The sequence below is a fragment of the Python bivittatus genome, unplaced genomic scaffold (assembly GCF_059951505.1).
Source record: "Python bivittatus isolate LINGU-HERP-01145 unplaced genomic scaffold, Pbiv_v1 ctg000700_np1212, whole genome shotgun sequence".
NCBI lineage: Eukaryota > Metazoa > Chordata > Lepidosauria > Squamata > Pythonidae > Python > Python bivittatus.
Window position 1 is genome coordinate 82,029,723 of NW_028277098.1, and position 21,237 is coordinate 82,050,959.

The 21,237-nt window shown below is 38.2% G+C and overlaps 1 protein-coding gene across 2 annotated transcripts in view; it reads left to right on the plus strand.

Moving 5' to 3' along the window:
- Positions 1–435: 435 nt before the first annotated feature.
- RPN2 (ribophorin II) overlaps positions 436–21,237 on the plus strand; it is a 41,137-nt gene continuing 20,335 nt past the window's right edge. Inside the window, exons 1-9 of one of the 2 annotated variants that reach the window (XM_007430238.4) lie at positions 436–689; positions 2,014–2,207; positions 5,579–5,674; positions 6,657–6,832; positions 8,604–8,679; positions 9,899–10,033; positions 14,509–14,685; positions 17,111–17,229; positions 17,567–17,672. In XM_007430238.4, coding sequence (XP_007430300.2) covers positions 677–689; positions 2,014–2,207; positions 5,579–5,674; positions 6,657–6,832; positions 8,604–8,679; positions 9,899–10,033; positions 14,509–14,685; positions 17,111–17,229; positions 17,567–17,672 — 1,092 coding nt within the window. In that variant the 5' untranslated portion in view covers positions 436–676. The remainder of the gene's footprint in view (positions 690–2,013; positions 2,208–5,578; positions 5,675–6,656; positions 6,833–8,603; positions 8,680–9,898; positions 10,034–14,508; positions 14,686–17,110; positions 17,230–17,566; positions 17,673–21,237) is intronic. The other variant, XM_007430239.4, reaches the window with a different exon arrangement.

Genomic DNA, 21,237 nt, shown 5'->3' on the forward strand with positions numbered 1-21,237 from the left:
CCTTTATTTTATAGAATGATGTAATCACAGATTGTAACATGTCATTGTATTATCCTATGTACTTACTGCATTATTTATTCTATGGATTGCACTTATTTATGAGCGAATAAATAAAAGTTCTACAACTGCTTCTATCCCTAAATCTATCTGGGCTGCAAAACCCCGAACGACCGCAAAATGGCAGCAAGGAGGTACAGATACTGTAACTCTAATTCTTTATTGCCATTTAGTGATTTGCGGCTCAAATCCGGCAGCCTAGCAAATCTTCGCTCCCGACGTTCTGAACCGAAGACTTCCCAGGTTCCGATTTAGAATTGGACCCCTCCCCCCAACCATTCCACTGCCCGCTTGTTTGAATGTGCCTCCTTCGATATGAATGATTCGGCTGCCAGCCATTCAGCGGCCGCCACATCCTTTCTGTAGATCCGCCCTTTGCCAAAGCCACCGAGCTGGAGCGTACTATTCGTGCTGACCAAGGGGGAGAAGAGCGGCGGAGCCGAAGTTAACATCCTTTAAATTGCGTTCCACTTCCAAAGGACGGAGGGAGCAAATCGATCTGTCGTGCCTAAATATTAGTCCTGCTTTTTAAGAGCAAGTGTTGCGTCGTGCTGAATGGTATATTCCAGAGCTCCGGGCGGAAGTGGGGTCTTCCCTTGGTGTGCAGGCGAGGGGGAAAATGGCGGCCCCGGGTAAGGAGTGTGATGAGGTGGTGACGGCGTGGAAACGGATTGTTGCTTTTGCAGTCCCGTTCAGGGAGGGCGGGTAGAGGGCTCCTCTCTGAAGTCTGGGGTGTGAGGAATAAAGCTTCCTCAGGGAAGCTGGGAAAGGTCTTTGGCGTGATCAGAATGAATCTTACTACTTAGCATGCCAAGGCTGATAGAAAAAGCTTCACCTGCTGAATACTACCTGTCAAGCAGTTGATTAACACAAAGGAGCCTTGTTTGGAGCAAAATGTGTTGTTATTTAAACCAAGTGAGAATTGTATGTGTTCCTTAAACTTACTCTAATAGAGCTAAGCCTGTTCGTTACTGTAGCATTAACTGAATGGGCTTGATGTCGTAAAGGCTTTATTTATATACATCCTCATCCTATGCATTTTATGTTCAATTAGCTTTCTACCAGGTAATTGTGCATAGCACTTTAGTCTCCATACCAGTATGTGTCTGTAAATTTAATCTCCTGGTTCAAAAAAACAAATTCTTGAGTATACTCTTCTGATAGGATTATAGTAATTTCAGCCTTTTGAAAAATAAGCCTGGTTCAATACTACCTGGGTTCTGCCACTTTCTCTTGCACATTGTCAGTCTCTGTATAGTTAAAGAAGGATAAGAAGATTGGGCTTAAATAGCTTGAAAGGCTGTTTGTATGGGTGAATGTTCCAATATGTTGTAATTTATATTGTGAATGTGAAATTGGAAGGAGATTGATTCTGATGGTCATTCTAAATTAATGGGGAAGCTGTTTGAGAGAGAATAGTACTGTCAGTCTTCAGAGTCCTGTGACAAGGGTTTTTAATGTCAGCGTCACTTCTGAATGGCTATGCATATGCTAGTTCCGCATCTTGTGTATTACAAGCTACCTTGCAGCATAGTTGGCAAGAAATTGAATGCAAGTGAGATAGAACAGATCTCCCCATCTGTCCCCTTTCAGCCAAGTGCATTTTAATTTTGGCTAATAAAAGTGTTGTAGTCTTTGTTTCATCCCAAGACATCTAGAAGAGCACAAATATTTTTCAAACAAATTAACATTAATATTTGCAAATGTATTTCTGTTATGTTGGAAAGTTAGTCTGTATTAATAAAACATGTTTAAAGTATGTTGTGCATGAGCATCAAATTGATTTCTTTAATTGTATATCTTTTTGGCCCTATAATACACTTTTTTCTCTTTGTGGCTAAGGATACCTGAATAATATAGTGATTTAATTAGATAAATAAAATTATTCAAAACATAACATATACACTCTACAAAGATATTCACAAACATTTACTTTTCTCCTTTTTTCTTTTTCAGGATATCTCACATTTTTCATTTTAGTCTTAATGTCTGTGGACAAGATAGTAGCCGTGACTCCTAGCCATTATCTCACACTACATGATGTTCAGAGGTTACAAGCCTCTCTGGATCGTCCATTCATTGATTTGGAAGGAAGTTATTATACCATCGTAGGATTGAATCAATTAGGTGGGAAAGTGGCTGATGAAAAGGTGAGGATATATCTTTAGGACATTCAAAATATCAGATGGTGAACAGATTGCGAATATCTGCACATAAATAACTTACTATAAGTCAGCATAAATTTTGCCATTTGCTCTGGCCAAGTAATATTTGTTTGATGTTAAATAATCATGTATTGTACTTCACATATCCTTGGCTTTGCTGTCTGAATCATTCCCTATTAGTATTCCCTGAACATAATGTAAGGACTAGAAACAAAGCCGACTTGTCGATTTCCACTTATTTTTCTTTCATTGGAGGCAAGAGAGCTGAAAATTGCTCTCTTATAATACTGTACAACCAAGGGACAAATCAAGAGAAACAATGAGTTCTCATAGTGCATTCAGAGGAGTTCTTATGTTTGTACAGCTTTTTTCACAGGACTTCAGATAATTTTTTTCTTAAGACTTACACATTTTTTCTGTAACTTAACTAGAATTATATATGCTTTAGCCTTATTCTGTTTGTTATTTTGTAATATAATCCCCAATATATTATTGAGTTGTATTGCAAGTATCTTCAACTAGCATTCATGGAATAGCAGCAATAAGCTTTATATTAACGCCACTAGTTCTGGGGGAGAATGATGAGAAGGGCATCAAAAGTAAGAAGAGCAAATAAAACCTAAATAAGTGTTCATTCCTGTATATCAGGCAATTGCTTATTTTTGCATTCTTCTTGAAATCATTGGCAAATGTATACTTGAACAGTTTTTTAAAAATGTTAACATTTCAGGAAGCAGAAAAGAAATTATGTATATTATACAATCATATATAAAGAAGGAAATGGGATCACAACATTTTAATGTGATAATGTAATTTAGTATTCACCCATAAAATGCATTTGTTTCATCTTTATTCCTCTCTAGCTTCTCTGAGTGGAATTTCCTGTGTTTCTATCCATCAATCCCATTCTCAGTGATGTTATAAATCTTATGTCACAGCCTGGAGATCTTACTATAAGCATGGGATACTGAAACATCAGAATGCAACTTTGTTCATATGCCAAGCATCTTGCTTTTAGTCTTTCTTAGGGCAAAAGCAAGAGAAGCTAGAAGTGGCCACATGTGTGTTGCATGTATATTACCTAAGGGACAGTCTTCTCCCAATAATTTCCAATTCGGTCTAGTAGATTGGAATTGCTGTGGATCCTGTCAGCCAAGGAATGTTGGCTGGCAGGGACTAAAAGGTGTGCCTTCCCAACAGTAGCCCCTGCCCTTTGGAACATTCTTCCTTTGGAGGTCAGGATGGTCCTGATCCTGCTAGCCTTTTGTAAGGCTTTAAAAACTTGGCTATATGCCTGAGCCTGGTGTCCCAAAAGTGTTAAGGGTCCCGTTACCTGGTTGCACTGTTGATTTTTATGTAATTTTTATGATAATTATTGGCTGCCTTTATGTATAATTTGTAATTGTTTTAATGGTTTTAATTATTGAAATTGTTCGCCGCCCAGAGTCACTTGGATTGAGATGGACGGCAATAGAAATTGCATAAATAAATAAATATACAGGTAGTCCTCGCTTAACGACCACAATTGGGACCAGAATTTAGGTTGCTAAGCAATGCTATGGTTAAGTGAATCATCATTTCATCATTTGACCGGACCCAATTTTATGACTTTTGTGGTGGTCGTTAAGCAAATCACTGTGGTTGTTAAGCGAATCACATAGTCGTTAAGCAAATCACATGGTTGTTAAGTGAATCATGCAGTTCCCCACTGATTTTGTTTGCTGGAAGCCAGCTGGGAAAGTCGCAAATGGCAATCATGTGACCCTGGAACACTATAACGATTGTGAATGCAAGCTGGTTGCCAAGCGTCTGGATCGCAATCTCGTGGCCACAGGAGCGCTGCGATGGTCATAACTTAGGGCACCGTTTGTAAGTCACTTTAGCGCCATTGTAACTTCAAATGGTTGCTAAACGAACAGTTGTTAAGCAAAGACTGCCTGTCTGAAAGAATAGTCTGTTGTAATTGATAGTATGTTTGATTAGGACTAGGAAGATCAAGGTTCAAGTCCCAGCTCAGCCATGATACTCAGCTGATGACAATGGATGACAGGGCTGTTGAAGACTCTGGTAGTGAAAACTCAAATTCACTGTTGTTTTTGGAACCAACATAAAATGTGATTTATTATTTTACACCATCCCAATTTAGCACAATTAGGAATGGGCTATGTATTGTTTATTTTTACAATCATATGGTTAAAAGAATGTCAGAATAGTGTTCAATGTATCACTATTGTCTGTATTGGTTGTGGTCTTTCATGGTTTCACATATGATTTTTCTGGAAATACCAGAAATTAAACTGCAATATTCTTCATGCAGAGCATATACTTCTCTGCTAGGCTAATACTTGTTCCTACTGCTCATAACTTCTTCAAAATATTTTAATCTAGTTATATGTATTCTATTATTTCAGATAAATAATTTCTGCATGAGTTTGTATAAAGATTTAACAGCACATTTATATTTCTTTCCAGATGTAGCAATAGAGTTCCTCCAATAGATGGTGCTAACACTTCACCTGCTGCATGTTTCGTATTCTCTAGGTAGCGCAATTTGCAGTCTACATCAGTTACTTTAATTAGACACATAAAAAAGTCTCAGCCTGCTTGACCATGTCTGGGCTCAGAAGCTACACAGGGTCAGGCTTATTTAGTATTTGGATGAGAGACCTCCAAGGAATACCAGGATTATAGACTAGATGGAGAAGTTGAAAAAACTTCCCAAAAGATTGTAGTGGTGAATCACTTCTATATGGCTGCTCAGGAAGCAACATGAACGTATCAATGAAGTCACCAGGGATCAAACTTAATTTTTTTTACTTGACAAATATCCATTTCTGATTTACTGTAATTGCCTTGAGTGTAACAAGTAAGGCTAACACTTGTAGGAGCTAGCATATGCCTTCTTCCCTTACATCCAGTGTTATTTTATATTACCTTCCTAAATCAGGTACTCCATGCTTCACTAAGCACTTATATGCCTCATGTACTGAAAATATTCTGTAGATGCCTCAGTTTGCTTCCGTAAGTAAAAAGCCTATAAGAAGGAGGGAACAAAACAGCCTATAATATAAGCAAGAAAGGGAATAGAACAGAAACCTGCTTTTTCCTTTGTTGTTGTTATTGTAATGGACGGAAATAAATATTATGAGCTATCTTATACCAGGTCATTGTGTCTGTCTAGCCCAGTATTGGCTAGTCTTTTCTACAAAACCTTCATTGGTAAGATTTTCCCAGGTAAATAACTGGGAACAGTACATTTAACATGTGCTAATGTGGTGGTTTGCACATCTTTGTTATGTGAAACTCAGAATGATTAATTGCCTTAATTATTTAAATCCACTTTTTTTTCTTAATAGGCTGCTTGTAATTTTATAAAATCTAAACTGGACCCCAATAGTATTGATTCCCTCTTCTATGCCGCACAGGGAAGTCACGCATTGGCTGGATGTGAGGTAAGTTTTTGCAGGAAAAAATATGTTCTGTTGTACAAATCTTTCATCTGTTTGACTTATGGTTAATTGGTTTCCAAGATATCTGTTTGGAGGCTAAAATAAGAGGTTATCAGAATTACATTAAATAACACTATAATAGAAGGCAGATTATTTAACCTGTTTTAAGCAGTGTGACAGTGCAAATTAAATAACCAGGGCTTCAAAATAAAGACAGGCACAATTTTCTTCTATGTTGGATACAATTTTTATTTATGTAGTTAAATATTCTTATAGTTGATTTTATTTCTGAATAGCTGAAAGCGACTTATGTATGATTCTGGGTGATTTTCAGCTAAGCTATTTATGAGCAGAACTGTATGATATGCATTCAGTCCATTTGGGGGGCTTACTGGTTTCTGATTTTTGCAGAACCAGTGTGGTCTCTAAACGAGTTAGTGTGTGATTCCCAGATTTTCCTCCATTCTGCTCCTTGAATCATTGATTACGCTTAACTACTAGCTTAAAGCAGAATTTACAGTGTATTGTATTCTGCTGATAATTATAACCTATAGCATACCATAGTTGGAATATGTGTTTTGTTCAACATATTTCATTTAATCATCTGTATGAACATCAGTCTCCATTCTCTGTATTTATAAGAGGATAGTATCATTAGGTTTGGAATAATCTAAAGGTTTATATTTGTTGTAAACAGTAGTTGAAATAGAAGTTCCTGGGTTCAATCCCTTCTCTTCCAGTTAAAGGGATCACATAGCAGTTAATGAGAAAGACCTCTGCCTGAAATTCAGGAGTTACGTATCAGAATGGACAGTACTGTGAATAATAATCAAATAGTCTGATTTGGCATGTCAGCTTTTCGTTTCTGAACTTGACAAGAGTTTTAAGACCTTCTGGCTCACATCAGGAAGCAATTCTTAGCTATAATGTTAAATATTTATGGCAATGACTTATGTGCACTGCATTTAGTATGGTTATTTCCTAGATTGCCATTTCAAATGAAACCAGGGAACTGCTACTTGAAGCTATCAGTGAAGATTCTTCAATTACCCAGATTTACCATGCTGTTGGAGCCTTGAGTGGTTTTGGGCTTCCACTTGCTTCCCAAGAAGCCCTGACTGCACTCACTTCTCGTCTTAGCAAAGAAGAGAACATCTTGGCGTAAGTGTTTATCTTGTGGATCTTGAGGAGCCAAGGCTAGGCTGCTGTACTGTTATTTACTTCTATATTACACTGTTTTTCCCTTAAGATGAACTGAGTTATTTAACAAGATCTATTACACTTATGTAATTCATGCCATAGAATTTATGAGCAATAAGTATTGAACAGAGTTGGGAATATAATTAGATTACTGTACATTGGGGCTCTTTGAATTGTTGAATTTCTGACTTACCTATTTGTAGAAATGTTAATGATCACACTTGAATGTTAAAATCTGGACACTGCTGATTTGCAGTTTCATTTGTAGCCTAGGAAGATAAATTCGACTTTATTTTTAACTGAATCATACGACTTTTTAGCAGCATCTTACAGGTAGTCCTTGAGTTTTGACCATTCATTCAACAACTGTTCAAAGTTACAGTGGTGCTGGAAAAATGGACTTATGACTTGTCCCTGAAGTTACGGATGTTCCAACACAGTCACGTGATCATGATCTGGGGGCTTGGCAACCAGTTCACACTTAAGGCCAGTTGCCAAGCACCCTGTGATCACGTGATTGCCATTTGCAACCTTCCCTTCCAGCTTCCCACAAGCAAAGTCAATGGGGAAGCCAGCAGGGGAAGTTGCAAGTTGCTTGGGTAAGTCTCCCCATCTACCTCAGCCTTTCTTCACTCGCACGCACTGCACCTTTCTTCCCCCTTCACTCACATGCATGTACTGCACCCTTCTTCTCTCTTCGCTTGCTTGCACTGCGCCCTCCTTTGTTTGCACGCACCAGCACTCTCCTTTCCCCTTTGCTTACACACATGCACCATGCACTCCTTCACCGTACCCTCTGCTCGCTTGTACCAGGGCCCTACTTCCCCCTTCACTTGCTCATGCACTGTGCCTTCCTTCTCTCCTTCGCTCGCTCACACACACTGCACCCTCTTCACACTGCACTCCAGCTCTGGGGCTTTGCAGGAGGAAGGAGAAAGCCTCACAAATGGCTAGCAGCTTCCAATGTGAGCTGCAGAGCACACGCCAGAAGTGCCCCTGGAAAGTCCTTGAGCATGCAAAGGAGGAAGGAAGGCTCAGTGCATGCAAAGGAGGGAAGGAGGGCACAGTGCGTGCATGCAGATGAGTGAAGGGAAGGAGGGTGCTGATGCGTGCAAGCAAGTGAGCAAAAGGGGAAGGAGGCCGTGGTGCATACGGGCAAAAGAGAGAAGGAGGGCATGGTGCATGCATGTGAGCGGGGGAAGGAGGGTGTGGTGTGTGCAAGCGAGCAAAGGTGGAAGGAGGGCCAAGAAGCCCCTGAGCTACAGCGTGGCAAGCAGCCCCAGAGCTGTGTGGTTCAGGGGCTGCTTGCCACCCCACAAGGCACAGTGCAGGGTAGCCAAAAGGGCAGAGCTGGGGGGGAGAGGGAGGGGGGAGTTGGAGGCAGCCCCTTACCTTACTGAGGCTGAAGGCTGGGAGAGACCAAGCCCAGAATGGCTTGGATTAGGGTGGGTCCTTGGCTAACAACCAGTGGAATTTGCTTAACAACAGCAATTACATCTCACTTTATGACCACGTTGCTTAGCGACAGAAATTCCAGTCCCAGTTGTGGTCGTAAGTCAAGAACTACCTGTATTTCATGCATGGTGGCTCCCAAAAGCTTTCACCATATGAAACCCAATTTGTTAATGACATTTTTAAAAGATATTCCTGTTTCATACTTCTGAGATCAATCTGCTCTTAGCTGGTAGAATCATATACTGTTATCCCTGCACTATGGCTTCTGTTGTTTCAGAACAATTCAGGCTTTGCAGACTGCGTCGTATTTATCCCAGCAGGCAGATTTAAGAAGCATTGTAGAAGAAATAGAGGTTTGTTTTAGATTTATTTGTTATAATGTGCCGTTCTGTTTTATCCTCATCTAACTAACCATATAAAATTTATCAACAGATTTTAAAGACAATGTAACTATATTTCAAATACCAACAATATTGTAAAAGCACTGGAAGTGTAAGTGGCACTCCACTTCCCTCAAGCCCCAAATACAAATAGTTGGTAGACTAAAGATTTAAAAGGATGATACTGTATTTAGGCATTCCTAATAGTGGAGCCAGTACATAAAAGGCCTTGTTGCTGAAGAATGAAAATTTCCCAGCAGTCTTGTGAATTGGAATAAACTCAGGAAGCTTTGTGGCTGAACAGGGGTTTTAACTCTCTTCCCAGATTTAAGTCATGTTTACATGTTTTAATGATAACATTACTAGGTGATTTAAGTGGATGAAGATACAGCAGCTATATTGCAGTTGTCCCAGATCATGAATACATAAATGTAGTTCCACAAATCTGTCTTATAAATAGTACTTTTCCGCTAAATTAGGTCTCTATTCTCAAGGATGACTTCAAAGCATTCTTTAATATTGGGATGCTCCTCCCCGAAAACAGTAATCTGAGTTTACATTTTGTCTTTCTGCAATATTAATTTTAGTCTGAACAAATAAATGATTTCTACAGTAAAACTAAAATAGGAAGTCCTGTTGACTATAAGTTCATTTTTTTTTCATGAATCCAAGCCATTAGATGAAAAGGTTGACCATCTTTTTTGTGATCAAGAACTATATTCCAGGGAGGTGGAGGGTACTTGCCAGTAGTAGTTAGGGCCAGAGGGAAAAAGTGGTTTCAACATTCCTTTTCTCTGTCTTTCCATTATCCTTAGTTTAATCATTTTTGTCATCTCTTTGTTCCCTCTCACTCACACAAAGTTCATTCATTACAGAGAGTTAGGGAGTTTGAGGCTGCTGCTATCCTATTCACAGTTCCCACCATGCAGAGTTTCTTGCCTTACTCGCATATAATGTTCAGGGTTTTTTCTGTGCTGAGATTTGTTCATTCGTTAGAATCAGAACACCCGTTTTTCCATTATAAGCTTCCAGACTAGATATGAAAGAAGATCCCAAGATTAGTAAGGGGAAAAAAGAAAAAAGGTAGCAAAACTCATGGCTATGGGAGGACAAGAGGGCACGATGTACATTAGATAGATGAGACGACTGCTATCTGATAGCTGTAAAATTATTTGCTGTGATCTTTCTATAGGATCTTGTTGCACGATTGGATGATCTAGGAGGAATGTATCTGCAATTTGAAGAAGGGCTTGAAGCAACTGCATTATTTGTAGCTGCCACTTACAGACTCTCAGATCACGTTGGCACAGAGCCAGCAATAAAAGAAGTAGGTAACTTTTGGAACACACTATTATAATGGTTTTGAATAAGGAATTGTAAACTCAAAACTGAGTTTGGACTATTGCAAGATGTGAATGGGTTCATAAACTAGTAATAATTTCTATTTAACTGTTGGTTGGTTTTGCTTTTGTAGCAATGAAATGTCAGTTTTTAATGCCAGTGTCAAAGCAGAATGGTGTTTTAACAATGCAGAGCAAATCTGCACTTTTATTTTCAATATCATTGCTTGCACTTTGATATTGAAATGAGATAAATGTGCATGATCCCCATATCGAATTTACATCCTCAACCAAAAAGAAGGAAAGAAAGAAAACAATGCAATAATAATACACTGGTATTGTGTCCAGAAAATAGTGAATCCCCCCTGCCCTGAATTCTGCAGGTAACAAGTAGCCACACCACTATAAGCTCCTAAGATGGCGCTGTAGATACATACATAGGCATAGCCTCAAGATGTATGGTAGTGCCTGCATTTTAAATCCATCCTCCTGTTCTTGCTTCTTCATGAATGTATGTGAAAAGAGGAGAAAATAGCTCTGTTAAGCCCTGCTCAGTACACGAGTGCTGCACTTTAATATAAATAACTTATTTCTATATAAGTGTACCTTAATCCTGAGTTTAAATAATTTCAGCTTCATATGTGGAAAAACTGCTGCAGTCACTGTTTAGGGTTCTCCTGTGCCTTTAAAACATAAAGCAACCAGATAGAGAAAAACTGTATACATGTGCAAGGTTTTCAAAAAAGGATACCAAGTGCTTATTATCTGTACATGTGCATTGAAAAGGTACAGTGTTTGTGAAACTGCCATAAAGATGCAAGTTTAAGTTTTATGGGAAAGAGAATGATTACCAGGAAAACTGGAAAGTGCTTGTAATCTGTAGGAACACTGAGTTATTCTAATGGAACAAAATAGTTTATATGGCTCAAATGTCAGGTGTGATTAGGCAACTCACAATCACAGGATGGAAACAGTGAATTTAACAAATTGAAAGGAAAGGAATTTCATAAATTTCAGGTAAAAGCATTGATTAATGAGATTACATCAGATGACCTGATAATATGAAGAAAGACTGAAGTTATTTATGAAACCTTTTAATGTCATCTTCTAAGATAGATTGTTTTTCTTGACAGTTAAGGGCTAATCACAAAATTGTGTTTCTCTGAACCGATAATATAATTAGTGCCTATTATTTCCAATTAGTATTGGGAATGTGTAGTGGACTAGAAAGGTCTCAGGTCTATTGCCTCTTTTTAAGAGTTGCTCCAAAACAAACACTTTTTAATTCACATGCTTTAAATATTACTCAGGTGAATCTAAAGTGATGTGTTACAGGCTGCTTGTCATAAAGTGTTTTTAAAAATACCAAACTCCAAAATTGGTCCAATTAAAGGTAATTATTTGGTGTGGGTTATACATTATGTTGTCAGGAACTGTTTGAGATTTTTTTATATAAATTGTGTTAACATATTCTGTTTCATTGCAAAATTTAAAACGTGTAACCTGCTGTTTTTTAATCTAATAAGGCTGTGCCTGTTCATATGGGCATGCTTTTACATAATTCCATGTAAAGAATTAAGTTTGACAGATTTTCAAACCACCCTTGATGCTTTTAATGAGATGTAAAGCTTTGACTGTGTACCTGAAATGGAGGTAAAAATACTGAATAATCTCTCTAGCTTTCCTTTATAACAAGAACAACAACAAAAAATCTCTTAGAAGAATATGGAGAAGTAGGATCCAAAATCAGTAATATCCTCTTCCTCAAAAGGTGCACAAACCTTTTCTTTTTTCCCTTGCTGTCTCATTCTTAATGTCTCAGAAGTCATGGCTACTACCCCCCTGTGCAAACCTTGTCTCCTTCAGCCCTTTTGAGAGATGCCAGATCACTGGTCTTCTATGTGATAGCCCTTCCCCTTTCTGATTTCAGAAACTTAACTGCCCAATTAGATTTACATGATAATCTCTTCCTTTTAAGTAGAACCTGTATCTCTCCAAGAAGTAATTATGAAAACAGGGTAAACTACTAATCTGGATATTTATCCCATTGGAGTTTAAGATATATATTGAATTAATTGCCCCAGTACTATTAGAAGTCTATTAAAAACCCATTTTAAAGAGGGACTGTGCAAGCTATTGTCAGATTTTCTTGTTAACCATTTATGTAAAAATATTGACAGGGACCCTGGCCTCTACGTAAGTTTATGTCTGATTATCCATTCTACACAATCAGGTTTTTATAAAAGGTAACCAAATTCAGCTTTTGCTTGAATTCTTTTAAGTACCTAGGAATAGTTATCCCAAGGAAAATTTCTTCATTTGTTAATGTAATATATCAAAGTTTTAATCTCAGATAAATATAGATAAAATAGATGATTAAAAATCCACTGAATTATAAAAATGGATATTACTTTCAGATTGATTTACTAAGAGGTACTCCTATAATAACTACCCTACATTATTTTCAGCAGATTGATAAAATATTAAGACATTCATTTTTATTGGAAAGGACAATCTCCCATATTTTCTAAATTATGTGTGTTATTGAGATAGGGTTTTTATTTTCCTGATTTTCATCTCTATCACTGGACTTATCTTTTGACCACCCCAGTCCTGTTGTTTTGGATCATTCTTTTGTGCATGCCTTCAAGTCAGTCTTGATTTCTGGAGACTGCCTGGACTAGCCCCTGTGGTTTTCTTGGCAAGATTTTCAAAAGTGTTTTGCCATGGCCTTCTTCCTAGGGCTGAGACAGAGTGACTGGCACAAGATCACCCCAGCTGTCTTCATGCCTGAGGTGGGACTAGAACTCACAGTCTCCTGGTTTCTAGCCTGGTACCTTAACCACTACATCAAACTGGCTCTGCAATGTTAGACCATTCTAGGTCTACAGTATTTTTTAAATGGACAATTGAAAGAGTATTGCTAAGATGAATATCAGAGTCTGGAATAAAGAGTTGGAATATGCCATATTAACAATCAGTAGCTAAGGAGCTTAAATAATATTAAGTATGTTTCCTATGGTCTTAAGATAAGACTGATTCAACAAAATATTTTTTTCACACTTAGTGAACAAACCAGAGAAAGTTTTAAAAGGATTGGTTGTCAGCCTCATTTTGAAATTATAACATGAACAAGGAGGCACTTACTCATCATCATATGGACTTGTCACATTGGTCCTCATTTTGATTTACTGTAAATGAGAACATTATAGTTTAAAAATGTGAACATACTATTAAACTACATACCAGCAACTTGGAACTTATCGCTATATGAAGAATTATACAGGTAGTCCCTGCTTAACAACCATTCATTTAACAATGGTTCAAAATTACAACAGCCTCAGAAAGGGTGCTTTATGGCTTATAAAACACTTCTGGCCGTCGTAATATGTGCCACCTACCCACAGTCATGTAGCTGCATTTTGGATATTTATGTCTGGTTTCCAAGTGCCCTGCAATCATGTGATCGCCATTTGCAATCCTCTCTGCCAGCTTCCCCGTTGGAAGCCAGCAGGGAAGGTTGCAAGTGGAGGGGACCTGATGGTGGGCAGTTACGGAGCTCAAATCTTCAGGATTTGAGGTCCCTGCTTTCAAAGCACTGTGAGGTTTCCCCTCCCCCTTCAATGGTGCGAAGGTGCAGACCTCAGATCTTCGGGATTTAAGGTCCCTGCCTTCACAATGCTGTGAGGTTTCCCCTCCCCTCTCAGCACTGGACAGTTGCAGACTTCAAATCTTCAAGTGCTCTGTTTACCACTGAGAGAGGGGAGGGGAAAGAGGACAGAGTGAAAAAAAGGACAGAGTGAAACAGTGACAGCTCTTTCACTGTCCTCTTTCCCCTTCCCTCTCTCAGTGGTGCGCTCTGTTTACTGCTGAGAGAGGGGAGAGGAAAGAGGACAGAGCAAAAGAGCTTGTCTGCTAAAGGATTTCAGCTCTGCAAGGGGCTGAAATCCTTCAGGAGACGGCTCTTTTGCTCCGTCTACTTAACAGCCTGGGAGATCACTTAACAACCGCAACTGGGAGTGCCCAGATTGCAGTCGTTGAGTGAAGCAGTCACATGGGTGTCTCACCTAACAACCGCTTTGTTCAGCGACCGAGATTCCGGTCCCAATTGTGGTCGTTAGACAAGGACTACCTGTAAATTTATTGAGCATAAGGGATGACACTCAAAAAAATATTTTTAAGTGTATTCCTAGATTGATATTGGGTCATCAATATGTGTTTATTTTCTGTTTAAAAACTAGTTCTCTATCAGTGTAATGGAACGACTGATCAATATTATTCCATGTAATCAAGGTTTAATGGTATGTTTGAAAATTTGGCTGAATGATTTCCTGTATATAGCATAATAGCTTTTGCTTTTTTCTCTTTTCCGTAGTTTCTTTCTTTCTGTATCTTAAAACAGTAAAAAGCTCAATCTGACTTAGCTCTATCTTGCATTGTTTTGTTTTGTTTTAATTTTCAGGATCAGCTCATCCAGCTGGTGAATGCAGTTTTCAGCAAGAAAAACTTTGAGGTTCTTTCTGAAGCATTCAGTGTGGCTTGTGCTGCAGCTTCCCTTTCCCAGAATCATTACCATTTGCCAGTCATTGCGGTGACTGAGGGACCTGCTGCAGTCTCTCACCATCAGCCAGTACTCACGGTCAGTGACTGCACTGAGAGGGTCTTAATGCCTGAAGTAGAAAATGAAAACATTTGCATTGGGAAGGCAATATTAAAACTGCTTCTTAAAGCAGGAATGACTGACATTTTTAGGAACCAGTCTATCCTCTGATAATGGTCTGGGAACCAAAAATTAATTTACTTACATAGTTCAACATTTTATAGAATGTTTGCCATTTTATAAAAAGCCAAACTATAAACATAGTGCAGCCTGGAAAGGCATCTTCATATCTGAGGAATTACATAAAAAACCAAAGGGATGCTTAAAAGTATAATAAGGTATCTTCCATACAATTATTATTTTTTCCCTTTGGAGTAAAATTGAGCAGAATCTTATACTACAGCTCAAACTGAATTCAGGAAAGCCACTCAGAACCAAGTAAAATTGGTTTGAGCTGTAGCCATCTTACAGATCACTGCCTGGTTGTCACTGTTGTAAAAAAGATAGCATCATAGTAGGATTAATGGTTCCAGGTATAAACCCTGCAGCCTGTTAATGTATAGATAACTAAAGGATGTCCATGGAATCCTTAGAATTCCTCCTTTGAGTAGGCTGGGGATAGACAGCTATAACTCTCCAGCTGCTTTAAAACTTGAATTCCCAGAAGCCCCAGTCAGAATGAACAATGCTAGGAGTTATATTTCTGCAGTACTGTATATAAAACATAAAGATTCCCCACCCTTGAAGGGATACAGTTGATATTTTAGACTTGCTGCTCTAAAACAATTTCTGGACATTAATTATATAATGAGAGCCCTTAAATCTCACATTTAAATCTGGGCTACTGCAAGACCCTTTATGCTTTGAGGGCATTTCATGTGAAACAAAATGCAACAGCCAGAGTGCTAGCCTGGGAAATGCAGCATTGCAGAATCGCACCCGTCTTGAGGCTGTGGCAACCTGTAGACTTGTAACACCAATTCAAAGGGTGGTTATTACCTACAGTATAATGCCCTATACAGTCTGGCACCATGATATATTATGCCTTGCTAAGCATAATTCTGCTTATCCGGTCTAAACATCTAGGGAAGGCCATGCTAAGGATTTTCCCCTCTATAAATGAAGAAGGGTTAGACTAGAAGGCAGACCTTCTCAGTAGTAGGCACCCCATTGTAGGACATCTTTCCCCTGGAGGTGTGATTAGCCCCTACCCGCCTCTCATTTAGGAAAGAAAATTGTCCTGTTTTAGTGGACCTTAAACCCCTAGAATGGTGTTAGTTGTCCATCTATTATTATAATGGTTTTGAATTGGTTATTATATATTGCATTATTCTAGATTCTTTTGGTTTGCTCATATCCATTGTTTAGAATTGGTTCAGATTGGAGTGGTTTATGAATCTTGTAAAATTAATAATATTTATTACTCATAAAAACACAATTATAATTATTAAAGGCTCCTCTCAATACAAACTTCCCCAAAGCAATTTGGATAAAAATACCAAACCAGTGAATTTAAGAAGAAAGGAATGCTGTCTTCTTTGAATAAGCCAGGGTTGGTGCAATCAGCTGTACACAAAGTGATCTACAGTGTTAATAATGTATTGTTTTGTAACAATGGACCGTGGAGCAAAATAGAGCGTTAAGCAAGCAGCTGTCAGCCTCATCATCTATTTTGTAGGTTATATCAAAGATGTCAGAAACATATTGTTAAAGGCTAGGAGCATCGCAGCTGTCTGGGTCTTTGCCCATTGCAATGTCAATCCTGGCAGTTAAGTCGTGTGAAGGAGAGGCTGGCAACTGCATGAAGGGGCAGGCAGTTAGGTCAGAAAGCTGTTGACCCTCTAAATGTTCCAACATGTTCTGCATTGGCAGAAGGAACTGCAGGATGGAGCTGCACTGTCTTAATAGTGCCAAACATTATACCAAGGACTGAATTTCTTGGTAGCTGGTAGTTTCTTAAAGATGTTGATGTATAAATTCGGCCACGTGGAAGTTAGCTTTCCCTTCCCATTCCTTCACAGAGAAAACTTTATAAGAAATGCATGCTTGGAACTATGGGTAAGATGGGGATGAGAAGATGAAGCTGAGGTGTTTCAGAGAAATGAGAGTACGTGGAAAATATAATTATGTGTTTCACCTACCTAAATTATGTTAGAATCTTGTGATACAACTTATCCTACCTCTTAGTTTGATGGATAGGTGGGAAAGAATAGGAGTGTTTTTGGAAGGCAGGCTTAGGTTAAAGTATATGATGCAATATAAATTTAAATAACAAGAGTGAAAGCTATAACAAGACATTAATTAGATGTAGTTTTTGGAAGATGCACAGAAATGACAACTGAAGCAAACAAAGGATTGTCAGGACTTCTCTATAGTTTTGCCTTTTCCTGGAATTTGTTATCTAGCTGACAGTCTTCATATGTGAGGAGAAAAAATAATTTTACAAATCTTTTACATTTTTTAGCTCCAAGTGACAAATGTGATGTCACAGCCACTGACTCAAGCAACTGTAACCTTGGATCATGTAAAGTCTGTAGCAACTAAAGCCACAGTCCTTCAGCAATCTACTTTTTCTCTTTCTGGGTAAGCAGAATATTGTTATTCAGAACCTTTGTTCTACATCTTCAGTTTGGAAGATTTTCATTCTTCCCAAGAATGTGGAAAAATGAGGAGATTGAAAATAAATATGAATCCAGTAATACTCAGGGTTAAGTAGGGTGGCTTAGTTTCTTTGACATTTGGATTCATAGTCTTTTCTTTCCAAATAGTATCTTGCAACTTCTCATTCTGCTGCCTTGTCATTTGAGGTTCCATGAGACACTCTTACAAGTAGCTGCATCCTGCTTCTGGCATTTTTAATAATTGTTGTGTATATGGGCATCAGTTTCCTGCAATTTCATAGCTATGCTTTTATTAACAGAGATGTCTTTGAACTGAATTTCATGAGTGTCAAGCCTGCTAGCGGCTATTATGATTTTACAATCAGCATTAATGGAGACAGTCGATTTATAGCAAACAAAGTTGAGGTAGGTATATGTTCTAAGCCCCTTTTAATTCTGAAAAGTACTTGTTCATTAAAACTTTTTTGGTTCATGTTAGTTGAAAAATACTTATTTTTGTCAATGTATAATTTGTCTTCCATGTTGTTTTTTTTAAACTTCATGTAGTTGTCCTGCATGGAATGTATCCTTTCCTTTCTCCCTTCCCAAATAACTGTTGCCATATTGCTAGGCCAGTGGCTTTGTATCAGAATATGTGATGGTCAGACTTTGAAGACCTGTGCTCAGAGAAAGGGCCTGGAGGCATGCTTGGGGGGACAAAGTATGTTACATCAAGTTGCAGAAATGGGTGGGGAGGACAATAACCAAATATGATTTTAATTAAATGAAATAGAGTTAATGTGATTATATCATATATATTTAATAATTTAAATTCTGGGCTTCTTTCTAAAGGCAGAAACATCCACCCTGGACTTGGCAAACAAAGGTTCATACCAAATATACCTTAATTTTCTCAAATTAACTATATCTCACATTCAGCACTTTTGAAAAGATGTTATATATTTTGTGCTATTAAGAGGTAGCCTCGTATTACTTTGCCCTTGTAAAAAGACCAAGTTAGGGAATCCGGCCCATGCTCCATTTTTTATTTAGTCTATATTCTGGGAATGTACAATTGTTACCCATTCTTGTATCCATATCGCTATGATTGCATGCCATATTTACTAGAATGTGTTTAATTAAGAATTAATTTGGCAAAGCAACTAGCCATGTGCAAACTGCAAACCAGCCATTTGCATGATACTTTGTAAGAGGGGAGTGGATCCAGTTAAGAACCCAGATTTAGGCTCCATCTTCCTTGGCAGTCTGTGATGCTGGAGGGTTGGAGTTTGCCCTTCTCAGAACTCCGTGATGTCAGCAATTTGTTCATACAAGCAGAGTTGCCCTGCCTTCCCTTGCACTGGGATCTTTGTACAGTGAAGCAGGGAGTCCTGAAAGAAGAAAGGAGAGGTGGAGTTATGTCTCCCTTTCTGCTTCAGAATGGCAGAGCAGTACTTGTAGCTGCTCCTTCTTGAGGGTCCGCAAGTTTGACTTATTCATCTGGAACTCCTGCAAGTACGGCTCACGTTGTTGGAGAGGGGCTCACTTGTAGCCAGCTTGGCAGGTCATTGGGTCCCCTCCTCTGCTTTAAAATAAAGAGAGGTTGTATACAAAGTAGATAACTTGGGTGTTTATTCCTGCTCGGTGTTAAGGATTTAGATGGGGTGGAGGGATACTTTCTGTGATAGGGCTGATTTTTCATCTTTTGCCCTGAGGGATGCAGTGGGTTGAAGCAAAAGTGGAGTGGGTCACCATTTTTTCTGGATTTTCTGGCTTTTGCAAGGCAACCTTTGAGAGATTATTTTAATGTGTTAAACATATTGTGAGACATGCAATGGCAGGAAACTATGCCATAAGTTTTGTGATGAAATTTCAGCAGTGTAGTTGGAAGATGTTTCAGCAACTGAAAAAAGGGTGGTTTTAAGACCAGAAACAAGCTGCCCAAGTGCATCTGGGCCCAAACAACCTTTTTTCAGTAGCATTGAAACATGAAACATATATTTATTTTGAAGTAGGAAATAGAAGTTTTTTCTGTAGCTTACTTGCAGTTTGTAGATATTTTGATGGATCTTAATAAAGCAATTTCCGGATTGCAGATTGTGAAGTTTTTTCTTTGCAGCCTAATGAAACTATCTTTTCATTTTTATTCAGGTTCTTTTTTTTAAGTCATTCCCAAAGTCACAGTGATGGCAGTTGGAACAATTTGTATATGTGCTATTTTTTTCAAGAGCTGTTTACCGTATTTGATATTCTCTTCACCCCCTCAATTGCTTATTTAATTGAAAAATTAGCATTTAAGACTTGCTGCTCACTCAGCATGGAACAGCTAGAAGTCACTTGTTTGCACATGCCAACCTCTGCCATACATATCAAAATCAGTGTGGTAATTGGAGTAATAATCTCTCTCAGAGCATCAGAGAGGGGTTTATGGAGCTGCTTAAGCACTCTGGCTACATAAGTGAGTGCTAGTGGCCATGCATTAATGGTGATGGCTTAGTAAGAATACAGCTTTAATAACAAGGCATTTTATTCCTGGACAAAGCTGTCAGGTGGGCTGCTTATTAGAAGTTGTCATTAGATTAATTTTACTTAGTGCTCTAGCAGGTTTAACAATTATGATCTAGACTTTAATATGCTAAGTAAAAATACCATATTCTCCAGCATTTATTCATGTGCGTACATGAGTGTGCTGTGCCAGACTCAATAGACAAACCTGAGCAAGACAAAAGATAAATCCTTATTTTAAATATTCCCAAATGTCATGTTCTTCAAAGGGTAGTGTATGACAAGTTTGCCTTCATAACAATTGCTTCCATGATTTACTATGGAATTTTTAAAATAAAATGTGCTGTCATTTGGATGGGCAATAGTATTCAGACTATTGTTTCACATACTTTTATGCCTCTGAGAAGGAGAACAAATCTTGTTCCAAGTTCCCATTGATACCTGTGGCTGAGTACTCAAAATAAGCTCAGGAGTTAACTCTAGAACGTGGGATGTTTTCTTCTGAGCTTGGAATAATCAAAAACAGCTTCTTTGAGCTTGGAATGTTTTGTATAGCTCAGATTGCTTTTGCTGATTGTTTCAGTGTGCATTCTATTCTATTGTATTCTTTTGGGTATCTGGCTGTTACCAGTGGGGACTTAATTCTGTGCTACCAGTGGGGACTTAATTTGTAGCTGAGCATCGTCCAAACAATGGTGCTGAATGACTGTTGCTCATCCCTCACCTTTGGTTTGCATAATGCCTAAGCACTCTAATTTGTCTCCTATGCCTTTCAATATATGTGTTTAAAAAGTTCATGCACCCAAGAAACAAATTAAACACCCAAACACTACAAAGTATACAGTGAGATTGATCAGTAAAGTACAATTACATTCTAATTATTACAGAAAAGAGATTAAATAACTTTTTTTCAAAATAAAACTTAACCTTTAAAACTGAAATGGCCCCAAATATGGAAGAGATGGAAATGTAGGAGGAGGCAAAAGATAACACTGATTGTATCACAAACCTCTAATAACAAAGTAACAAATAACAGCAATAAATTAAATTGAACTTTAAGGATAGACAGCCCCTCCTTGTAATCTAAATGTATAATGCTGATTGGCCCCAACCACTATAATTTGAGCAAAGACATATAAATAACTCATTATCCTGCAGAGTACAGTATATATTTGGAGAGCCATAGTAAGTATTCCCTGTGATTAGAAAGTGGAGCTGTCAGCCACTGAATAGTCATATTCCTGCTTCCTTAAATTGCCCTCATGCAATCAAACCTTGGTTTGTCTGCTCTGCCGTCTTTTCAATCATTTCAAGGAATAAAGTTACATTGCCTCTTTTCTGGAGACTCCATCATTAATAAAGTGTTACAAAATGAATACCTTTAAAAGAAAGGTACAATCATTGATTAATATATGGAAGGAACTTGCATGAATATAATTATATCCAAAGTCAAAAGCTGATTCTTGGACTCTTTTTTTAATATGCT